Source organism: Carcharodon carcharias, chromosome 10, assembly GCF_017639515.1.
Source record: "Carcharodon carcharias isolate sCarCar2 chromosome 10, sCarCar2.pri, whole genome shotgun sequence".
Classification (NCBI taxonomy): domain Eukaryota; kingdom Metazoa; phylum Chordata; class Chondrichthyes; order Lamniformes; family Lamnidae; genus Carcharodon; species Carcharodon carcharias.
Genome location: NC_054476.1, coordinates 38181686 through 38201499, shown reverse-complemented (window position 1 = coordinate 38201499; position 19814 = coordinate 38181686). Strand labels below are relative to the sequence as shown.

Genomic DNA, 19814 nt, shown 5'->3' with positions numbered 1-19814 from the left:
CTATCATTAACACTCCCTTTGTCCTGTTTCCATGACATTTTTATCTGATTTCTCCTTGGCTTCCACCTATCTCTGACCTTCTATTTTGCTCCACCCCCTCATAAACAGCATAAAATCCATCAGAATTCTACTTCTCTTTAGCTCTGAAGAAGAATCATATGGACTCGAAACATTAACTTTGTTTCTCTCTCCATAAATGCTGTCAGACCTGCTGGGTTTTTACAGCATTTTCTGTTTTTATCCCATCTCCAACCTTGCTTTCAAAGTCACAAATGACATCCTATGTGATTGTGATAAAGGTAAATTTTCCCTCCTCATCCTTCTCAACCTCTCTGTAGTTTTTGACATGCTTGACCTCCTCCAATGCCACTTTTGTCCAGCCGAGTGGGATTGCTCTCACGTGGTTCCATTTTTATCTATCTAACATAGCCAGAGAATCACTTGTACTGGCTCCCCTTCCTGCTCCTGCACCATTACCACTGGTGTCCCGCAAAGATCTATCCTTGGCCCCCTCCTATTTCTCATCTACCTGCTGCCCCTCAGTGACACCGTCCGGAAGCAGCCCATTAATCTTTGCACGTACGCTGATATACCAAGATCTACCTCAACTTCACCTCTCTCAAATCCTCCACTTTTGCTAAGTTATCAGACTGCTTATCTGACATCCAGTACCAGATGAAGAGAAATTTCCTTCAGTTAATCATTGGGAAGGCTGAATCCAATTACTCTTGGTTCCTGACAAACTCTATTCCTTAGCCGCCCTGACTCCATGGCCAGAATTTTTCAGCCCCTCACGGTGGCGGTCACTTCCATTCCCGCTGATGTGGATGGGGATTTCAATGGCTCGCCGGCTCCTCTGTGGTGAAACGTGCCATGCGGGCGGGCTGGAAAATTCCGGCCCATATCTCTTTGTCAACTGTCAGAGACTAAAACAGTCTGTTTGCAACCTTGGTGTCTTGGCCCTGGGATGAGCTTCGAACCACATACCCACCCATGCCATTACTAAGATGATCTATTTCCAAATCTGTAATATGATCAGTGGAATAGGTAGACAGATGGCAGGTGAAATTTAATGCAGGGAAATGTGAAGTGAGACAATTTGATTGGAAGAATGAGGAAGCACAATATAAAATCAAGAGTACAATTCCACAAAGGGTGCAGGAAAAGAGGGACCTGGGTATATGTGCACAAATGGTTGAACGTGGCAGCGCAGTATGAGAAAGCCAGTGATAAGGCATACAGGATAGGAGGCTTTATAAATTGAGGCACAGAGTACAAAAGCAGAGATGTTATGATAAACCATTGAAAAAAACACTGGTTTTTCAACTGTAATATTTTGTCCAATTCTGGGCACCACAATTTAGGAAGGATGTGAAGGCATTAAAGAGGGTGCAGAAAAGATTTTCAACAATGCAGATTCCAGGAATGAGGGACTCCAGTTGTGTGGCTAGATTAGAAAATGGCATGTCCTCCTTAGAAAAAGGAAGATTAAGAGGTGATTTAAAATCATGAGGGGTCTAAACAGAATAGTTCCCATTGGTGCAAGAGTCAAGAACCAGAGGACACCAATTTAAGGTAAATGGCAAAACAACCAGGGGCGACATGAGGAAAAATGTTTTCAACCCAATGAAGGATTAGGATCTGGAGTTCATTGCCTCAAGTGTGGGGGGAGGCTGATTCAATCATGGCTTTCAAAACAGAATTGGAAAATTATCTGAAGAGAAAAAATTTGCAGGTCCATGGGTCAGAGGAGTGGGACTAGCTGAGTTGCTCTTGCTTGGAGACAGCACAAACATGATGGGCAGAATGGCCTCCTTCTGTGCTGTAACTATTCTATGCTACTATGGCTCCATCCTGCCTCAGCTTATCTGTTGCTGAAACCTTCATTCATGTCTTTGTTACTTCGACACTTGACTATTCCAAAGTACTCCTGGTCATCCATATTCTACCCTCTGTAAATTTGAGATCATCCAAAACTCAAGCTGACTGCTGTCATAGAAGATCTTCTTCCACATTTCAGAATGGGAGGCAGTCTCCACAATCCCAGGTTGCTTTCCATGAATGAGCTCAACTCCACCCATAGATCCTTGTCCATAATGCTGCCATCCATGTGGACAGCAACGGAGACACCACCTTCTATTTCATTTGGTCTGTGGCCACCAGTAACCCGTATTTTGCTTTTATTCATTCACAGGATTTGGGAGTCACCAGAAAGGCCAGCATTTATTACTCATCCTTGATTGCCCTAAACAGAAAGGCTTGCTGGCCATTTTAGAAGGCAGTTAAGAATCAACCAGGCCTGTGGGTCTGGCATCACCAGACTGGGTATGAATGGCAGATTTCCTTCCCGAAGGGCATTAATGAGCCAGAAGGACTTTTACCACTTTCTGGTAGTTTCACGGTCACTGTTTTTAATTCGCTTTAAATTCCAGATTTATTTATACAATTGAATTTAAATTCTGCAGTTGCCATAGTGGAATTTGAACTCATGTCCCTGGAACATTAGTCCAGGCCTCTGGATCACTTGTCTAGTCACATAACCACTATGGTACCATACTCTATCTGTCTCAGTTGAAGTGGGAAGGGAATGACCAAGCCTTCAAAATTTGTCAATGCCATACTTGTGCCAGAGACCAGTGGTAACCTCCAAATAAACGCTTGAATTGGAATGGTAGTAACCAGCTGCTTTTATTCCCAGACCCTAGAGAATAGCGAAAGGTGTATAAGTGAAAGCATTATAGTATAACTGTGCTTAATCCCATCAAAGGGCCATCACTTGTTCACTTAACAAGATGCAAATATCTCATAGGTCAACCAGGTAGAAGCAGAGAGAATCATACAATTATAGAAAGATACAATGCAGAAGTAGGCCATTTGGCCCCGTATGCATGTGTCCCACTCCTCTGCTTTATCCTCATAGTTTTCCAAATTATTCACTTCAAGTGCTTAGCCCCAAAAAGCTAGCAGGAAGATCACGGAGGAGACTGTATCTTCAAGCGATGTTTCAGTTGTATGAAACACCGGGAAAGTCTAAGTGCCGTTGCATTTGCCACCACTCTAGGATTGCCCTGAAATCTCCTGGAATTAAAGGTTAGTCACCAGGCGCTGCTACAGGTAACATATGAACATTTTTAAATAGCATTAAAATAAACTGAACTTAAAAAAAATATTACTTGAACACTTACTTGCTTCTCCTAAAGACATTGAAGCTGGTAAAAAGAATCAGATTCACATCCAATCACATGTCAAAATCAAGAGACCTTTCGCTTTCTTGGGTGTGGGGGTGGGGCATTGCAGGTAACTCCTGTCAGCAACATGCTCTGTTTATTTGCTGCTTTTGGGGAAAGGACGCTAGATTGAGCAGCCTCCCAGCCAGTGCAGGAAGATAGCTGCAATATGACAGTCGGAGATCCTGCAGGATCAGTGCAGCCTGCAGGATTCGAACTGTCACCGGCACTAATACAAGATACTATGCAGCATAGATTTAAGGTGATCAATCGAAGGATTAGAGGGGACATGAGGAAAAACTTTTTCACCCAGAGGGTGATGGACATCTGGAATTCACTGCCTAAAATCGATGGTTGAGGCTGAAACGCTCAACTCATTTATAAGGTACCTGGATCTGCATCTGAAGTGCTGTAACCTGCAAGGCTACGGCCCAGGTGCTGGAAAGTGGGATTAAAATGAGTGGCCAGTTTCTTTTTAATTTTTTTTCTGGCTGGCACAGACATGGGCAGAATGGCCTCTTTCTGCACTGTAAATTTTCTATGGTACTATACTTCCAGCAGAGTGACTGAGCTGTTCCTTGGTGTCTCAACGAGTAGCTAACTCATCCACCTCTTAGAGTCAGAAAAGCTGCATGTTGATTATTTATTTGTTGAAAGGATGTGGGCCCTGCTGGCAAGGTCATCATTTATTGCTCATTCCTAATTACATTGGGGTCCCTCCAAGCACAAATCCAGGTTGGCACTCCCAGTACAAGTACTGAGGAAGCGCTGGATTGTTGAAGGGGCAGTATTGAGGTAATGCTGTACTGTCAGAGGAGCAGTATCGAGGGAGCGCTGCATTCTTGGAGGGGGGGGGGGTAGTACTGAGGGAATGCTATATTGTTAGGGGGGGGGGGGTAGTACTGAGGGAGCACTGCATTCTTGGAGGGGGGTAGTACTGAGGGAGTGCTGCTTTCTTGGAGGGGGGTAGTACTGAGGGAGTGCTGCACTCTTGGGGCGGGGGGGTGGGGCAGGGGCTAATACTGAGGGAGCACTGCAAGGACAGTGCTGAAGGAGTGCTGAACTGTTGGAGAATCAATTCTAAAGGAGCACTGAACTGTCAGAGGTGCAATTCTGAAGGAGCGCCGAACTGTTGGAGGTCTATCTTTTGGAGTTGGATATAACAATCCCCTTGGCCATTTTTTGAAGAACGGCAGGGAGTTCTCCCCGGTGTCTTGGACAATATTTACTCCTCAATCAACATGACAGCAACAGATTATCTAGTCATTACTACATGTTCAAATTGGCAACTTTTGGCTACATTACAACAGTGACTACACTTGAAAATACTTAATGGGCTGTGAAGCGCTTTGGGGCGTACTGTGGTGCTGAAAGGCGCTATAGCAATGTAAGTCTTTCTTTTTATTTCTACAATGACTGACCTGCTCTGTATTTCTGGCATTTTCCACTTAAATTGTAGAAAATCATCACAAAAATACACAATAAAACACGAGCATTGATTTCCAGTTCTGATTTATTTTGAATATATACTTAAAATAAGTTTAAAACATTTCAGAATGACGGGTTCCTTTACATGCTACTGTTAACAGCCAACCTAACAGATTTTTTTCTCAATGTACAGGCCAGATTGGGCAGAGATGACTTTAAGACAATATCAACCTCAATTCAGCTTATAGCTTCAAACAGTCTCTTGCTCTTTTTTTTGTCAGCTACCTACTATCCAATGATGAAATTCTGAAACAAAAAAATTTTGTAAATAAGTTAATGGGGCATGAAATTTAAAAAGCTACTTTATCTAGTTATTTGAAAATAAATACATTTTATACTACCAACTTACTTTTAAGTGAAACTGTAACTGAAAGGATGTCCCTTCAGATATTACAGACATTGCAAACCTTAACTTCATCATTTTCCCAACACTGGCATGCACATAGAGATAACAAAAGGACAGTGAGAGAGAGAGAGAGAGAGAGAGAGAGAGAGAGAGAGAGAGGGAGGGAGGGTGTGAGTGAGTGAGAGTGAGAAAGAGAGAGGGGAGAGAGGGAGATGGGAGAGAGAGGGAGGGACAAATAGAGATAAGGATGGAGAGATAGCTGGGGAGAGAGGATAATGAGAGAGAGATGGGGAGACCAAGGGAATGTGATAGAGAGAGAGGTGAGGGGAGAGAAGGGGAGACAGAAAGGGAGAGTGTGTGAGGGGGATTAGGACAATTAGTTGCTCTGATGTGTGAGACCTTTGGTGGGACTGTGCTGTGCGATGTATGGTATCCTCATTCAACAACCTTAGGACTTAGTGTCTTAAAAAACCTTGAACTCTATAATGTGGGTTTTACTAAGCTTCCGAGGCATTGATCATTTCAGCAAAAGTTTCCAAAGATGTGACCCCCAATATTGTGTGTGGGAGGATGAGTGGGGATGAGGAGTGGGGAGGAATGTTGCATCCAGTGTAGCACTGCGCATGAAAGTAGAGTGATCTGACTGAGCTATAGAGAGGATAATCAGTCAGGGTTTCTGTTCCTGACTGCTACCTAGTTACACATGTGAACAACAGGTGGAGCCAGTATCAGTTGTGATAACGTCTCAACTCCAAAGTCACTTTGGCATTGATTTCAACTGAATTTCTGAGGGTTTGGGGACGGTGTATGTCAACCTTGGCAGAAACCTCCACAAGTCCACATAGAATGGGGTACATTCACCCCCGTGCTCAGCCTCTGTTAGGTGAGGACAGAACGGGTTATTTGGTGCCCATTGGAGCCGAATTCCAAAGAGTTAGTGGGTGGGGTGAGGGAATAAACTCAGGTAAAGGAAAAGAGGAACAAATGAACATAAGATAATCACTAATCTGGAATGCTGCATACAGTTTTGGTCTCCTTATTTGAAAAAAAAATGTAAAAGCATTAAAAGCAGTTCAGAGAATGTTCATGTGACTCATTCCTGGAATGTAGGGCTTATCTTATGAAGAAAGGTTGAACAGGTTAAGCCTATACCCATTGGAGTTTAGAAGAATGGGAGGTGATCTTACTGAAAAATATAAGATCCTGAGAGGACTTGATGGGGTAGATACCAGGAGATAAGAATAGAACTAGGGGACATAGTTCAAGAATAAGAGTCTCCCGTTGACTGGCACATTCCAAAGTCCAGGACTACATGCTGTGGGATGCACTAAAGCTAGGGGCAGCCGCCACAGAGGCGCAATGGAGAAAGGCCACTCTCTAAGACTTTTCAGCCATAGTGCACCAAGGGGCTGGGAATTGTCGAGACCCCTCGGGCTGTATGACTCACATTGAAAGTATACAGTGAATATTACATGTATCACAATTATAATGAAGCACGTCAGAGTGCAACATGATCTATGTAGACAACTTAAATACCATTGTGCTTTCTGTAAATGACCATTTCGAAATGTTTGTAATGTTGCTTTTATTGTATTGAAGTACCTCAGGGTGCAAAATGATCTAGGTAGAAAACTTGAATATCATTGTACTCTGTGATTGCCAATTTGTAATGTTCATTCATAAAATATCTGAAGGAAATATATTTTTGCAAAACAAAGTCTCCCTTTTAAAACAGAGATGAGGAGAAAACGCTTCTCTCAGTGGGTTGTGAGTCTGTGGAATTCTCTTCTCCACAGAGCAGTGGAGGCTGGGTCATTGAATTTATTCAAGGCTGAGTTAGGCAGATTTTTGATAGACAAGGGAGTCAAGGGTTATGGGGGGGTGGGGGGGAGGAAAAACAGGAAAGCAGAGATGAAAGCATGGCCAAGACAGCCAGGATCTTATTGAATGGTGAAGCAGGTTCGAAGAGCTGAATGGACTACTGCTCCTATGTTCCAATGTTCCTAAATCCATGAGAAAATTCTAAACCCAGAGAGAGTGGAGAGAATGTGGAACTTGCTGCCACAGGGTGTGGTTGAGGTGAATAATAAGAGGAAGCTAAATTTAAGAGGAAGCTAAATAAACATATAAGAGACAAAGGAATATGCTGATAGGGTGAGATGAAAAGGGGTGGGAATAGGCTTGTGTGGAGCCTACATGGACCAGTTGGGCCGAATTGCCTGTCACTGTGCTGTAAAATTATTCTATGTAATTCTGTTTAAAATAAAATCCAAATCAATAAACGTGAGAAAGATGTCCTTTTGATTTGTTGCATGAGACAATGTCGCAGGGATCAGAGGAGACTGTAACTTATTCTGTGTCATTCTCACTTAATTGAAAGTTGATGCATAGCATCAAATAAAAAGAGAATGCAAGAGGCGGCGGGGGGGGGGGGGAAAGAGAAAGAGAGAGGCAGAGAGAGAGGCTGAGAGAGGTTACCATGGCTCATGCAGATACTGCACCACGACCAGATAATATATATACATAGTGGGGTATGTATATATCATCCTGAAACTGAAAAGCTGAAATTTACAAGTTCAGACATTAGCCACCTCAAAGCTTCAGATGCTGGTGTTAACGGGCCACTTGCCAAAGGCTAGCGTTAGCACAAGGCATGCACTCAGTTCAAACGAACACACCTTCCGGGTTTAGGCTGGACACCAGAGGGTTCTGCAGGTTTCGTGGATTCCCCAGGAACTGTTTTGCTGTCTGCCGTGGCGGGGAGTCGATTTCTGAAGTGTGAATATCTGTAAAAATAAACATGAAATAAAATGGGTTTGCTGTCTCACACTCGGGTCGGTGATTTAGTGTTAGCTGTCACATGACTCTGAGTTAGAGTAACTGTCACGCTTGAGTGAGTAAATTAGTGTAACTGCCACACGCAGGTTGGTGAGTAACTGTAACTATCACACAAAGGTGATAGGAAACTTAGAAATGTAATAAACAATAGGAGGATAGTAACAGACTTCAGGAGGCCATAGAGTGGTGAAATAGGTAGACATATTCACATGAAATTTAACACAGAAATGTGAAGTGATTCATTTTGGGAGCAGAAATGTATAGCGTCAATATAAACTAAATGGTCCAATTTTAAAGGGGATGTGGAAACAGAGACCTGTGGGTGTATGTACACAAATCTTTGAAGGTGATGGAACAAGTTGAGAAGGCTGTTTAAAAGCAAATGGAATTCTTGGCTTTATTAACAGAGGAGTAGCGTTCAAGAGCAAGGAACTTACAGTAAATATTTATAAAACATGAGTTAAGCCCCAACTTGAGTACTGAGTCCAATTTGGACACTGCACTTCAGGAGGGATGTCAACATGTTGGACAGGGTACAGAAGAGATTGGGTATCAAGGATGAGGGACTTCAGTTATGGGGAAAGAGGTAAAACTGGGATTGTTCTCAGAGCAGAGGAGATTAAGGGGAGATTTAATAGCGACGTTCAAAATTACGAAGGATTTTGATACAGTAAATAAGGAGGAACTATTTCCAGTGACCCAGAGGGCTGGTAACCAGAGGAGGCAGGCTTAAAATGATCAGAAATGAGCCAGTGGGGAAATTAAGTGTTTTTTTTAAACTTATTGAGTTGTTGTTACCTGACAGACTTCAGGAGGCCATAGAGTGGTGAAATAGGTAGACACATTTCACATGAAATTTAACACAGAAATGTGAAGTGATTCATTTTGGGAGCAGAAATGTATAGCGTCAATATAAACTAAATGGTCCAATTTTAAAGGGGATGTGGAAACAGAGACCTGTGGGTGTATGTACACAAATCTTTGAAGGTGATGGAACAAGTTGAGAAGGCTGTTTAAAAGCAAATGGAATTCTTGGCTTTATTAACAGAGGAAGCAGATTCAATAGTAATTTCCAAAAGGGAATTGGATAAAAACTTGACAAGGGAAAAATTGCAGGCCTATGGGAAAGAGCAGGAGGGGAGAGTGAGTAATTGGATAGTTCCTGCATTGAACCAGCAGAGGAACAATGTAATGAAAAGCCTGCTTCTGTAAGATTCTAGGATTTTATAAATTATAATCCTATAGGTTTGAAGCACTTATAGATTTCTTGTTGAGGGAGTGCTGCACTGTTAAAGGGTCAGTGCTGAGGGAGTGCTGCACAATTGTGTGGGGGGACGCCAGTGCTGAGGGAATACTGCAGGGACGGTAAAGAGGGAGTGGCGCACCATTAGAGGGTCAGGACAGAGGGAACGTTGTACTGTCGTGGTCAGTACTGAGGGGGTGCTGCATTGTCAGAAAGTGAGTACTGAGGGAGGCTGGACTGTTAGGGGATCAGTACTGAGGGAGTGCTGCACGAATGGAGGGTCAGTACTGAGGGAGGCTGCCCTGTCGGAAGGACAGTACTTTGGAGATCCCATAAAGCAGTGTGGAGTTCAAAGAGAGAGAGTCCATAAAGCAGCATGGAGATCAGAGAGAGAGCATGAGAGAGAGAGAGAGAGAGCATGAGAGAGAGAAAGAGAGCGCGAGAGAGACCGACCATAAAGCAGCACATGCTCAGCTTACAGAAATTGAGTGCAAAGAACAACTGTGACATCACAGGAAACTAGCAAGTTGATTGACCACTAAATTCCAAGAGGAGGATCCACCACCCATGGTTAACTAAGAAAGGAGACACTTTCATCTTGCATTCATCAGGACATTTCACAAGAACACAAATCCAAGGCGGACAACAAATTTATACCGTGTGAGAAGAGAGTGCTGATTAGTTGGCAAGTGGACTCTGATTGGTAGAGGAGTTTCCATGGAGAATGCACCAGTTGATGGTGACTGAGAGTTAACTGCCAAGCATTGTTTGAAATTTAAACCAGGCAGCTCGACTGATTGGTCAAGGCATTGTCTTGGAGGAATGAACCAGCAAATGGCTGTCACTTATTTTGTTCAGCTGAAACAGGTGCAATGTGTGTATATGTTCTCTCTGTCTGCAAAGAACAGGGACATGTGTATTAATATATGTAGCTTTCAGCACACACAAATGCGCCACACTGCGAGCCCAACTAACAATCTTAATTTGGTTGTCAGCATAATTCTTAGCACATGGAGGATTATTTAGCAAGTGTCGTCCAATAGCAGGATTACATCTAATTTTGGACACTGTTTTGAGTTTTGCAAGCCCAGGCTGGTTGGGGCAGTCTGTGCCTTACCCGCTGTGAACAGCAGCTGGGTCATGCTGTTTGATACGATCCGCATGTCTTTGGGACATATGGCCTACAGTCAGAATATAAAAAACACCAAAGAGTGGCTAAAAGCTTAATAAGGAGGGAAAAATTAAACTATGAGAGAAAGCTGGCAAAAAATGTAAAGACAGATAGTCAAAATTTCTGTGGATATTTAAAAAGAGTTAACAAAGTGAGTGTTGGTCCTATAGAAAGTGAATCTGGAGAGTTAATAATGGAAAATAAGGAGATGCCAGGTGAATTGAATAGGTAGTTTGCATCAGCCTTCAAAATAGAGCATATGAGTAAATTCCCAGAAATAGCTGTGAATCAGGAATTGGACAGGAGGGGGGAAACTCAAGAAAATTACAATCACCAGGAAAGTGGTATTGAGCAAATTGTTGGGGCTGTGGGCTGATAAAGCCCCAGGTCCAGGTGGACTTCACCTTAAGGTCTTGAAAGAAGTGGTTAGTGAGATAATTGATGCATTAGTTCTAATTTTCCAAAATTCACTAGGTTCGGGGAAGGTTCCGTTAGGTTGGAAAATAGGGTCCCCCTTGTCCTCACTTTTCACTCCACCAAACTCTGCATTCAAAGGATTATCCCCCGCCATTTCCACCAACTCCAGCATGATGCCACCACCAAACACATCTTCCCCTCACCCACCCCCTCCCCCTGCCCACCCATCAGCATTCCGTAGAGGCTGTTCCCTCTGGGACACCCTGGCCCACTCCTCCATCACCCCCAACACCTCACACCCTTCCCACAGCACTTTCCCATTCAATCGCAGAAGGTGTAACACTTGCCCTTTTACCTCCTCCCTCCTCATCATCATCCAAGGGCTCAAACACTCCTTTGAGGTGAAGCAAGCTCATTTGCACCTCCTTCAATTTGGCCGACTGCATTCGCTGCTCCCAATGTGGTCTCCTCTACATTGGGGAGACCAAACGCAGACTGAGAGACCATTTTGTGGAACACCTTCGGTCTGTCAGCAAGCATGACCCAGACCTCCCTGTCGCTGGCCATTTCAACACACCATCCTGCTCTCATGCCCACATGTCCGTCCTTGGCCTGCTGCAACGTTCCAGTGAAGCTCAAAGCAAACTGGAGGAACAGAACCTCATCTTCCGATTAGGCACTTTACAGCCTTCCGGACTTAACATTGAATTCAACAACTTCAGACCATGAACTCCCTCCTCTATCTTCACCCCCTTTTCAATCCCTTGTTAAAAATTTTTTATTGTCTATTTAGTTATTTTTATTCATTGTTTTATCCCCCTTTTTAAATCCCTTTTTCTATCCTTTTTCCCCAAACCACCACCCCCTCCCCCAAAAGGACCATCTGTTACTTGATCCATGTTGCTCATTTCACAGAGTGTTGACACTGGTTCTGCTATTATCACATTCTGCTTTCTTACCTTTATGCCACTATCAGCACCTTCTTTAGTCCTTACCATTAACTCCCACTACCTTTGTATCGTGTCCATGATATCTGTCAGTCTCTCCTTAGCTCCCACCTGTTGCTGCCCTTCTTTCCAGCTTCATCTGCTCCACCCCTTTAAACAGTATAAATTTCATCACATTCCTACTTCTCTTTAGCTCTGAAGAAGTCATACGGACTCGAAACATTAATCGTTTCTCCCTCTACAGATGCTGTCAGACCTGCTGAGTTTTTCTTGGGTTTTCTGTTTTTATAGCCAGTGGATGTACTGTACTTAGATTTCCAGGAGACATTTGATAAGGTGCCTCATCAAAGGTTATTGCAGAAAATGAAAGCTCGTGGAGTAGAGGGTAATATACTGGCATGGATAGAAGATTGGTTAGCTAACAGGAAGCAGAGTGTTAGCATAAATGGCTCATTTTCTGGTTGGCAGGATGTGATGAGTGGTGTGCCACAGGGATCAGTGCTTTTTCCAATTTATATAAATGATTTGGATGAAGGAACCAAGGGTTTGCTTGCTAAATTTGCTGATAACACAAAGATAGATAGGAAAGTAAGTTGTGAAGATAACATAAGGAGGCTGCAAAAGGATACAGATAGGTTAGGTGAGTGGACAAGGATCTGGCAAATGGAGAATAATGTGAGATTGTCCAATTTAGCAGGACGAATTAAAAGGAAGCATATTATCTGAACGGTGAGAGATTGCAGAGCTCTTAGATGCAGAGCGATCTGGTACATGAATCGCAAAAGATTAGCATGCAGGTGCAGCAAGTAATTAGGAAAGCTAATACAATGTTATCATTCATTGCGAGAAGAATTGAATACAGAAGTAGGGAGATTATGCTTCAGTTATACTGCATTGGTGAGACCATATCTGGGAGTACTTTGTACAGTACGGGTCTCCTTATTTAAGGAAAGATGTAAATGCTGTGCAAGCAGTTCAGAGAAACTTTACCAGATTAATACCTGGAATGGGTGGGTTATCTTATGAGGAAAGGTTGGACAGAATAAGTTTGTATCCACTGGAGTTTAGAAAAATAAGAGGTGACTTGACTGAAACATAAGATCCTGAGGGGTCCTGACAGAGTGGATATGGAGAGGCTGTTTCCTCTTGTTCAAGAATCTAGAATTTGGGGTCACTTTCAAAATAAGGTGTCACTCTTTTAGGACAGAGATGAGAAAAAATGTTCTGAGGGTTGAGAGACTTTGGAATTCAAAAAGTAGTTGAGGTAGAGTCCTTGAATATTTTTAAGGCAGAGGTAGGTAGATTCTTGATTAACAAGGGGGTGAAAGGTTGTTAGGAGTAGGAAGGAATGCGGGGTTGAGGTTACATTCAGATCAGCCACCATCTTACTGAATGGCGGAGGAAGCTCGAGAGGCCAGAGGCCAAAGGGGGAGGAAATCAGAGAAGAAGCACAGCATGAAATCCATTTCTACCCAAATGAACATGATGCTGCTCATTCCCCAGCACCAATTCCCCCCCCAAGTCACCATCAAAGGCTGACCCTCAGCTGTCAGGAGTTACAGACTCACTTCCTCAGACCCTCTGCAACTCTCACCATCTCAATCAAGCCCCAAATCTGAGGCTTTGAGTTATTGGGAGAGGCTAGACACTCTGCCTATTCAGCCTTGAAAGGAAGCATCAGAGAGGTTCTTACAGAAGGGTAAAGGAGGTGCAGAAAAAGTTAACCTGCAAAATTACTTCAGAACGGACAGTTCAAACTAGAGGAGGAAAGTTTTTAGAACTGATCATAGAATGATACAGCACAGAAGGAGGCCATTCAGTAAATCATGCCTGTACCAGCTCTTTAAAAGATCCATCCAGATAGTCCCAATCACCCCTGCTCTTTGCCCTTCAAGTATTTATCCAATTCCCTTTACAAAGTTGAATCTGCGTTCACCATTTTTTCAGGCTGTGCATTCCAGATGACAACTCATTGCTTAAAAAAAAAACACATTCTCTCCATCTCCCCTCTTGCCTATTTACCCTAAATCTGTGTCTTCTGGTTACCAACCCGAACAAAAAACTCCTCGTAATTTTGAGCATTTCGATCAAATCTCCTCTTAACCTTCTCTGCTCCAAGGAGAACCAGCTCAGCTTCTCAAGTCTCTCCACGACTGAAGTTGTTCATTCCTTATGCCATCCTCGTAAATCTCCTCTGCACTCTCTCCAAGGCCTAAATGCTTCCTAGAGGACTTCTCTGGCTGGGAATGGTCTTGTTTAACTCTCCCTCTCTCCCCCACACCTCCACCAAGTCCCCTTCCATGACTCCTATTTGGTGTCCTTTGCTCCTCCCTGCAATTGAATGAATCACCATTTTGGATGTTTGACCTTGCTGAGAGGGTTCTCTGTGGGATTGAGATGTTATTGTGACAATGATTATTTCCTCACCTCCATTCCAGTGAGTAGACAGCTGTTGCTGGTTTGATTCATCTGTCGTTGACTCCTCTTCGTTTCTGGCCTGCGTTCCCCCACTGCCAGTTTGCTGGATAAATTGTTGTAAGTTACACTGTCTCAGCTCTTTATTTAACTCCTCCAGCTCTTGCGTTTTGGCCTAAAAAACATGACTCTCATTCAGAAATAAGGAACAAAAACAAAAAGACACACAAGTACAGAAATAGATTTTGTGGTAAGATTGCTCAGAGTCAGAATGAGTCAGGGAGCCCACCCAATGCACTCATTTCTAACTTGTACTCAACTCAGTCCCTCCTCCTAAATTGTTCCTGGTCCCATAGAGACCAGGAACACTAAACCCTAAGTAATCCAAATCCAGCTTCCTGACAGTCAAACACAAAAGGATGTGGAGCAGAGCAGAGGGCAGCACTAAGTGTGATTTGGGCATGGGGAGAACGGTTCTGTTCACATTGCCCAGCGTCAGCCATGGGAGGAGGACTGCCACCTCAGAGTCAGAAAGCAGAACATTGCACTGCAGAGACTTGAGCAAATGATTCAGGCTGACATTCCCCATGCGGTACCAAGGGAACACGGAGCTGTCGGAGGGTCAGCACTGAGGGAACGCTGCAGTCTTGGAGATGCTATCTTTTGGAACAGAATTTAAATCAATGCTCTGAGGTAAAGCACAGGGACAGAAGGAGACTATTCAACAGCTCCACTCTGTTCCACCATTCAACAAGATGGTGGCTGATCTGCAATCTATTTCCATTTACCCAGTCCCTTAATAACTTTAGATAACAACAATGTCAATCTCAGATTTAAAATGACTAACTGATCTAGCAATACTGCTGTTTGAAAAGACGGTTCCAAACTTCTACCACCATTTGGTGGAAGAAATTAGGAAATACTTGTACACACAAAGGTTTGGCTCTAATGTTTAGAAGATGCTCCCTAGTCCTAGACTTCACAACCAGCAGAAATAGCTTCTCTATCTATTCCTATATCATGGAAACTTCGACCAAGTCACCTCTTCACCTTCTATATTCCAGGGAATATAAACCCAGTTGGTGTAATCACTCTTTGTAATTTAGCCATTGGAGTCCAGGTGCCATTCTGGAACATCTACACTGCACTTCCTCCAAGGTTCATATATCCTTCCAAAGATGTGGTGCCCAGAACTGAACAGTTATTCCAGGTGTGGTCTAACCAGGGCTTTATCTAGATGTAGCACAACTTCCCTCCCACTTGTATTCTAGTCTTCTGGATATAAAGGGCAGCGTTCCATTAGTGTTTTTGATTATTTTCTGTACCTGTTCATGACATTTTAATGTTCTATGTGCCTGGATCCCCAAATCTCTGGACCTCCATTGTTTCTAGCTTTTCACCATTTAGAAAGCACTCTGTTTTATCCTTTGTAGGTCCAAAGCAGATGACTCATTTGCCAAATTGAAATCCATTTACCATAATTTTTCCCATTCACTTGATCTATCAATATCTCCTTGTAATTTAATGCTTCCATCTACAAAGCTTACGATAATCTTTGTATCCTTAGAAATCTTGGATATGTGGCTTTCCATCCCAATATCTAGGACTGTAATGACTATGGTGAATAACTGAGGCCCTAATAGTGTGGGACACCACTAGTCACGTCCTGCTAATTAGACTACCTGCCATTATTCCTCCTCTCTCCTGCCACTCAGCCAATTTCCTGACCAAGTCGATAATTTGCATTCAATTCCATGAACTTCAGCTTTAACAAAGTCCCTCATAAGAGTGAGTTAATCAAATGCCTTCTGGAACTCTATACAAACAACATGGATCGACATTCCCCTGTTCACTACTTTCCTTGCCCACCTCTTCAAACAAAAATCTCAGACATGACCTAACCTTTATCAAGTCTATCTCTGATCAGCTGAAAAATGTTTAAGGTGTTTAGTCACCCTGTTCTTAAACCTGGACTCTAGTAATTTCCCAATATTGATTGCTAAACCAACACTGCTGCCTTGTGACTCCTGAATAAATTGACCCAGAGCAACAATCTGAGAATTTGTAAATGTCCTGGCTACACCGAGCAATGGTTTGTGTTCACCATAGGGTGGTGCCAGAGCTGTGTTTCAGATCAGACGAATAGGAGCTGTTGTACCGAAATCAGAAAGACGTGAATTTCTATAGGACTTTCCACAACCTTAAGGAAATCTGAAAGCACTTGACAGCCAGGAGGTTCTTTTGAACGTTAGTTATTTTTGCAGTTATGGAAATGTGACGACCAACATGTGCACAGCGTCTCCCACAAACAGCAAAGCAACAGCAACTTGTATTTCTGTAGCGTCTTTAACATAATAAAACATTCCAAAGCATTCACAGCTGCTTTATCACACAATTAGAAACCAAGTCACACAAGGAGATATTAGTGCTGCACTAAAAGTGACCATAAGTTTGGTTAAAGAGGTAGGTTTTAAGGAGTAGTTTAAATAAGAGAGAGGTAGAAAGATTTAGGGGTGGGAATTCCAGAGTTTTGGGTGCAGGCAGCTGAAGACATTTCCACCAATGGTGGAATGTGCACATTGTCAGTACCGAGGGAGCCCTGCACACAGCCAGAGGGGCAGTGCTGAGGGAGCCCTGCACACAGCCAGAGGGGCAGTGCTGAGGGAGCCCTGCACACAGCCAGAGGGGCAGTGCTGAGGGAGCCCTGCACACAGCCAGAGGGGCAGTGCTGAGGGAGCCCTGCACACAGCCAGAGGGGCAGTGCTGAGGGAGCCCTGCACACAGCCAGAGGGGCAGTGCTGAGGGAGCCCTGCACACAGCCAGAGGGGCAGTGCTGAGGGAGCCCTGCACACAGCCAGAGGGGCAGTGCTGAGGGAGCCCTGCACACAGCCAGAGGGGCAGTGCTGAGGGAGCCCTGCACACAGCCAGAGGGGCAGTGCTGAGGGAGCCCTGCACACAGCCAGAGGGGCAGTGCTGAGGGAGCCCTGCACACAGCCAGAGGGGCAGTGCTGAGGGAGCCCTGCACACAGCCAGAGGGGCAGTGCTGAGGGAGCCCTGCACACAGCCAGAGGGGCAGTGCTGAGGGAGCCCTGCACACAGCCAGAGGGGCAGTGCTGAGGGAGCCCTGCACACAGCCAGAGGGGCAGTGCTGAGGGAGCCCTGCACACAGCCAGAGGGGCAGTGCTGAGGGAGCCCTGCACACAGCCAGAGGGGCAGTGCTGAGGGAGCCCTGCACACAGCCAGAGGGGCAGTGCTGAGGGAGCCCTGCACACAGCCAGAGGGGCAGTGCTGAGGGAGCCCTGCACACAGCCAGAGGGGCAGTGCTGAGGGAGCCCTGCACACAGCCAGAGGGGCAGTGCTGAGGGAGCCCTGCACACAGCCAGAGGGGCAGTGCTGAGGGAGCCCTGCACACAGCCAGAGGGGCAGTGCTGAGGGAGCCCTGCACACAGCCAGAGGGGCAGTGCTGAGGGAGCCCTGCACACAGCCAGAGGGGCAGTGCTGAGGGAGCCCTGCACACAGCCAGAGGGGCAGTGCTGAGGGAGCCCTGCACACAGCCAGAGGGGCAGTGCTGAGGGAGCCCTGCACACAGCCAGAGGGGCAGTGCTGAGGGAGCCCTGCACACAGCCAGAGGGGCAGTGCTGAGGGAGCCCTGCACACAGCCAGAGGGGCAGTGCTGAGGGAGCCCTGCACACAGCCAGAGGGGCAGTGCTGAGGGAGCCCTGCACACAGCCAGAGGGGCAGTGCTGAGGGAGCCCTGCACACAGCCAGAGGGGCAGTGCTGAGGGAGCCCTGCACACAGCCAGAGGGGCAGTGCTGAGGGAGCCCTGCACACAGCCAGAGGGGCAGTGCTGAGGGAGCACTGCGTTGAGGCTACAAACAGATCAGACATGTTCTTATTTAATGTGGAGCAGGCTCGAGGCATGAATAGCCTTGCTCCTGCTCCCAATTCATATGTATGATGTAGCACAGCACTGTCAGAGGGGCAATAGCGAGGAAGCACTAAACTGTTGGAGGGGAAAAAGGAAAAAAAGTGAAAGATTGCATTTATATAGCATTTTGTGACCTCAGGATTTCTCAAAGCGTTTTATAGGCAATGAAGTGCTTTTGAAGTTTTAGTCATTGTTATAATGTAGGAAATGCAAGACCCAATTTACACACAGAGATCCCACAAACAGCAATATGATAATGTCCTGATATTCAGTTTTAGCGGTGTTGGTTGAGGAATAAATATTGATGAAGACATCAGGGATTACTCCCCTGCTCTTGTTGGAAATAGTGCTATAGAATGTTTTACACCCATCTGAGTGTGCAGACAGGGCTTTGGCTTAATGTCTCATCCAAAAGACTGCACCTCCAACAGCGCAGCACTCCCTCAGTACAGCCCCTCAGCACTGCTCCTCTGACAGTGCAGCAATCCTTCAGTATTGCTGCTCTGACAACGTAGCACTCACCAAGAACTGCTCCTGTGACAGCACAGCAGAGCACAGCACTCCTTTAGTACTGACTCTCCCAACAGTCAGTGCTCCCTCAGTACTGTCCCTCTCGACAGTACTGCACTCCTTCAATACTGCCTCTCTGACAGGGTAGCACTGCCTCAGTACTGCACTGGAAGTGTCAGCTTGGATTTTAGATTCATGTCTCCGGAGTGGGTCCAGAATCCACAACCTTTTGATTCAAGAGGCAAAATTGCTACCCAACAAGCCGTGGCTTAAAATCAAGTGAACATCAGAACGGAGAGATTTATCCCAAGTTTCACCTGCTCTATGCTGGGTCTTGCATGCTCTCACTCAAGCTGGTGAGATGGACAACACAAGTGGTCTGGATATCTCTGTGCTCAGAGGGGGAGAAAGCTGCTCATTCCTGTTCTGACTATTGAAATGTATTCTTCAATTCCAATGTCAAGATCAAGATCCAAGGTGGAGGTTAGTAACTGGGGGAGGCCAATCAGTCCAACAAGGCTGTACTGCCATTCATTTTTAAAAAAAAAAAATTCTTTCATGGGATATGGGCGTCGCTGGCAAGGTCAGCATTTATTCCCCATCCCTAACTGCCTTGATAGGCCATTTCAGAGGGCACTTAAAAGTCAACCATGTTGTTGTGGGTCTGGAGTCACATGTAGGCCAGACCCAGGTGAGGACAGCAGATTTCCTCCCTTGAAAAGGGCATTAGTGAACCAGATGGGTTTTTAATGACAATCAACAATGGTTTCATGGTCACTATTACTGAGACTAGTTTTCAATTCCAAATTTTACTAATTGAATTTAAATTCCGCCAGCTGCGGTGGTGGGATTTGAACCTGTGTTTCCTGGATTACTAGTCCTGTGACATTGCCACTACGTCATCGTCTGCACACCCACCCTGATCTGATGTGGGGAGATCATGGGTCATAGGTTGTATTCCAAAGAGTCTAGAAGATTTGGGAGTGTTCTAGTCAAGCTGTTTAGATGAGTAAAGGAATCAACAGGGTAGATAGACAGGAAACTATTTCCTCCAGTGGGAGAATCCAGAACAAGGGGGCATAACCTTAAAAATAGATCCAGGACTTTCAGGGGTGATATCAGGAAGCACGTCTTCACACAAAAGGTAGTGGAAACCTAAAACACTCTCCATTAAAATGCTGTTGAGGTTGGGGATCAATTGAAAATTTTAAAACTGGGATCGATGGATTTTTGTTAGGTAAGGGTATTAAGGGTTACAAACCCAGGTGGGTAAATGGAGTTAA

General features: G+C 44.8%; 1 protein-coding gene across 8 annotated transcripts in view; it reads right to left on the bottom strand.

The window, feature by feature from the left end:
• Nucleotides 1-4722: 4722 nt before the first annotated feature.
• LOC121282755 (ras association domain-containing protein 8-like) overlaps nt 4723-19814 on the bottom strand; it is a 70680-nt gene continuing 55588 nt past the window's right edge. For all 8 annotated transcript variants that reach the window (XM_041196507.1, XM_041196504.1, XM_041196503.1 and 5 more), the window contains 3 exons: nt 14105-14267; nt 7740-7847; nt 4723-4961 (listed from right to left, as the gene is read on the bottom strand). In XM_041196507.1, the coding sequence (XP_041052441.1) occupies nt 4933-4961; nt 7740-7847; nt 14105-14267 (300 nt within the window). In that variant the 3' untranslated portion in view covers nt 4723-4932. The remainder of the gene's footprint in view (nt 4962-7739; nt 7848-14104; nt 14268-19814) is intronic.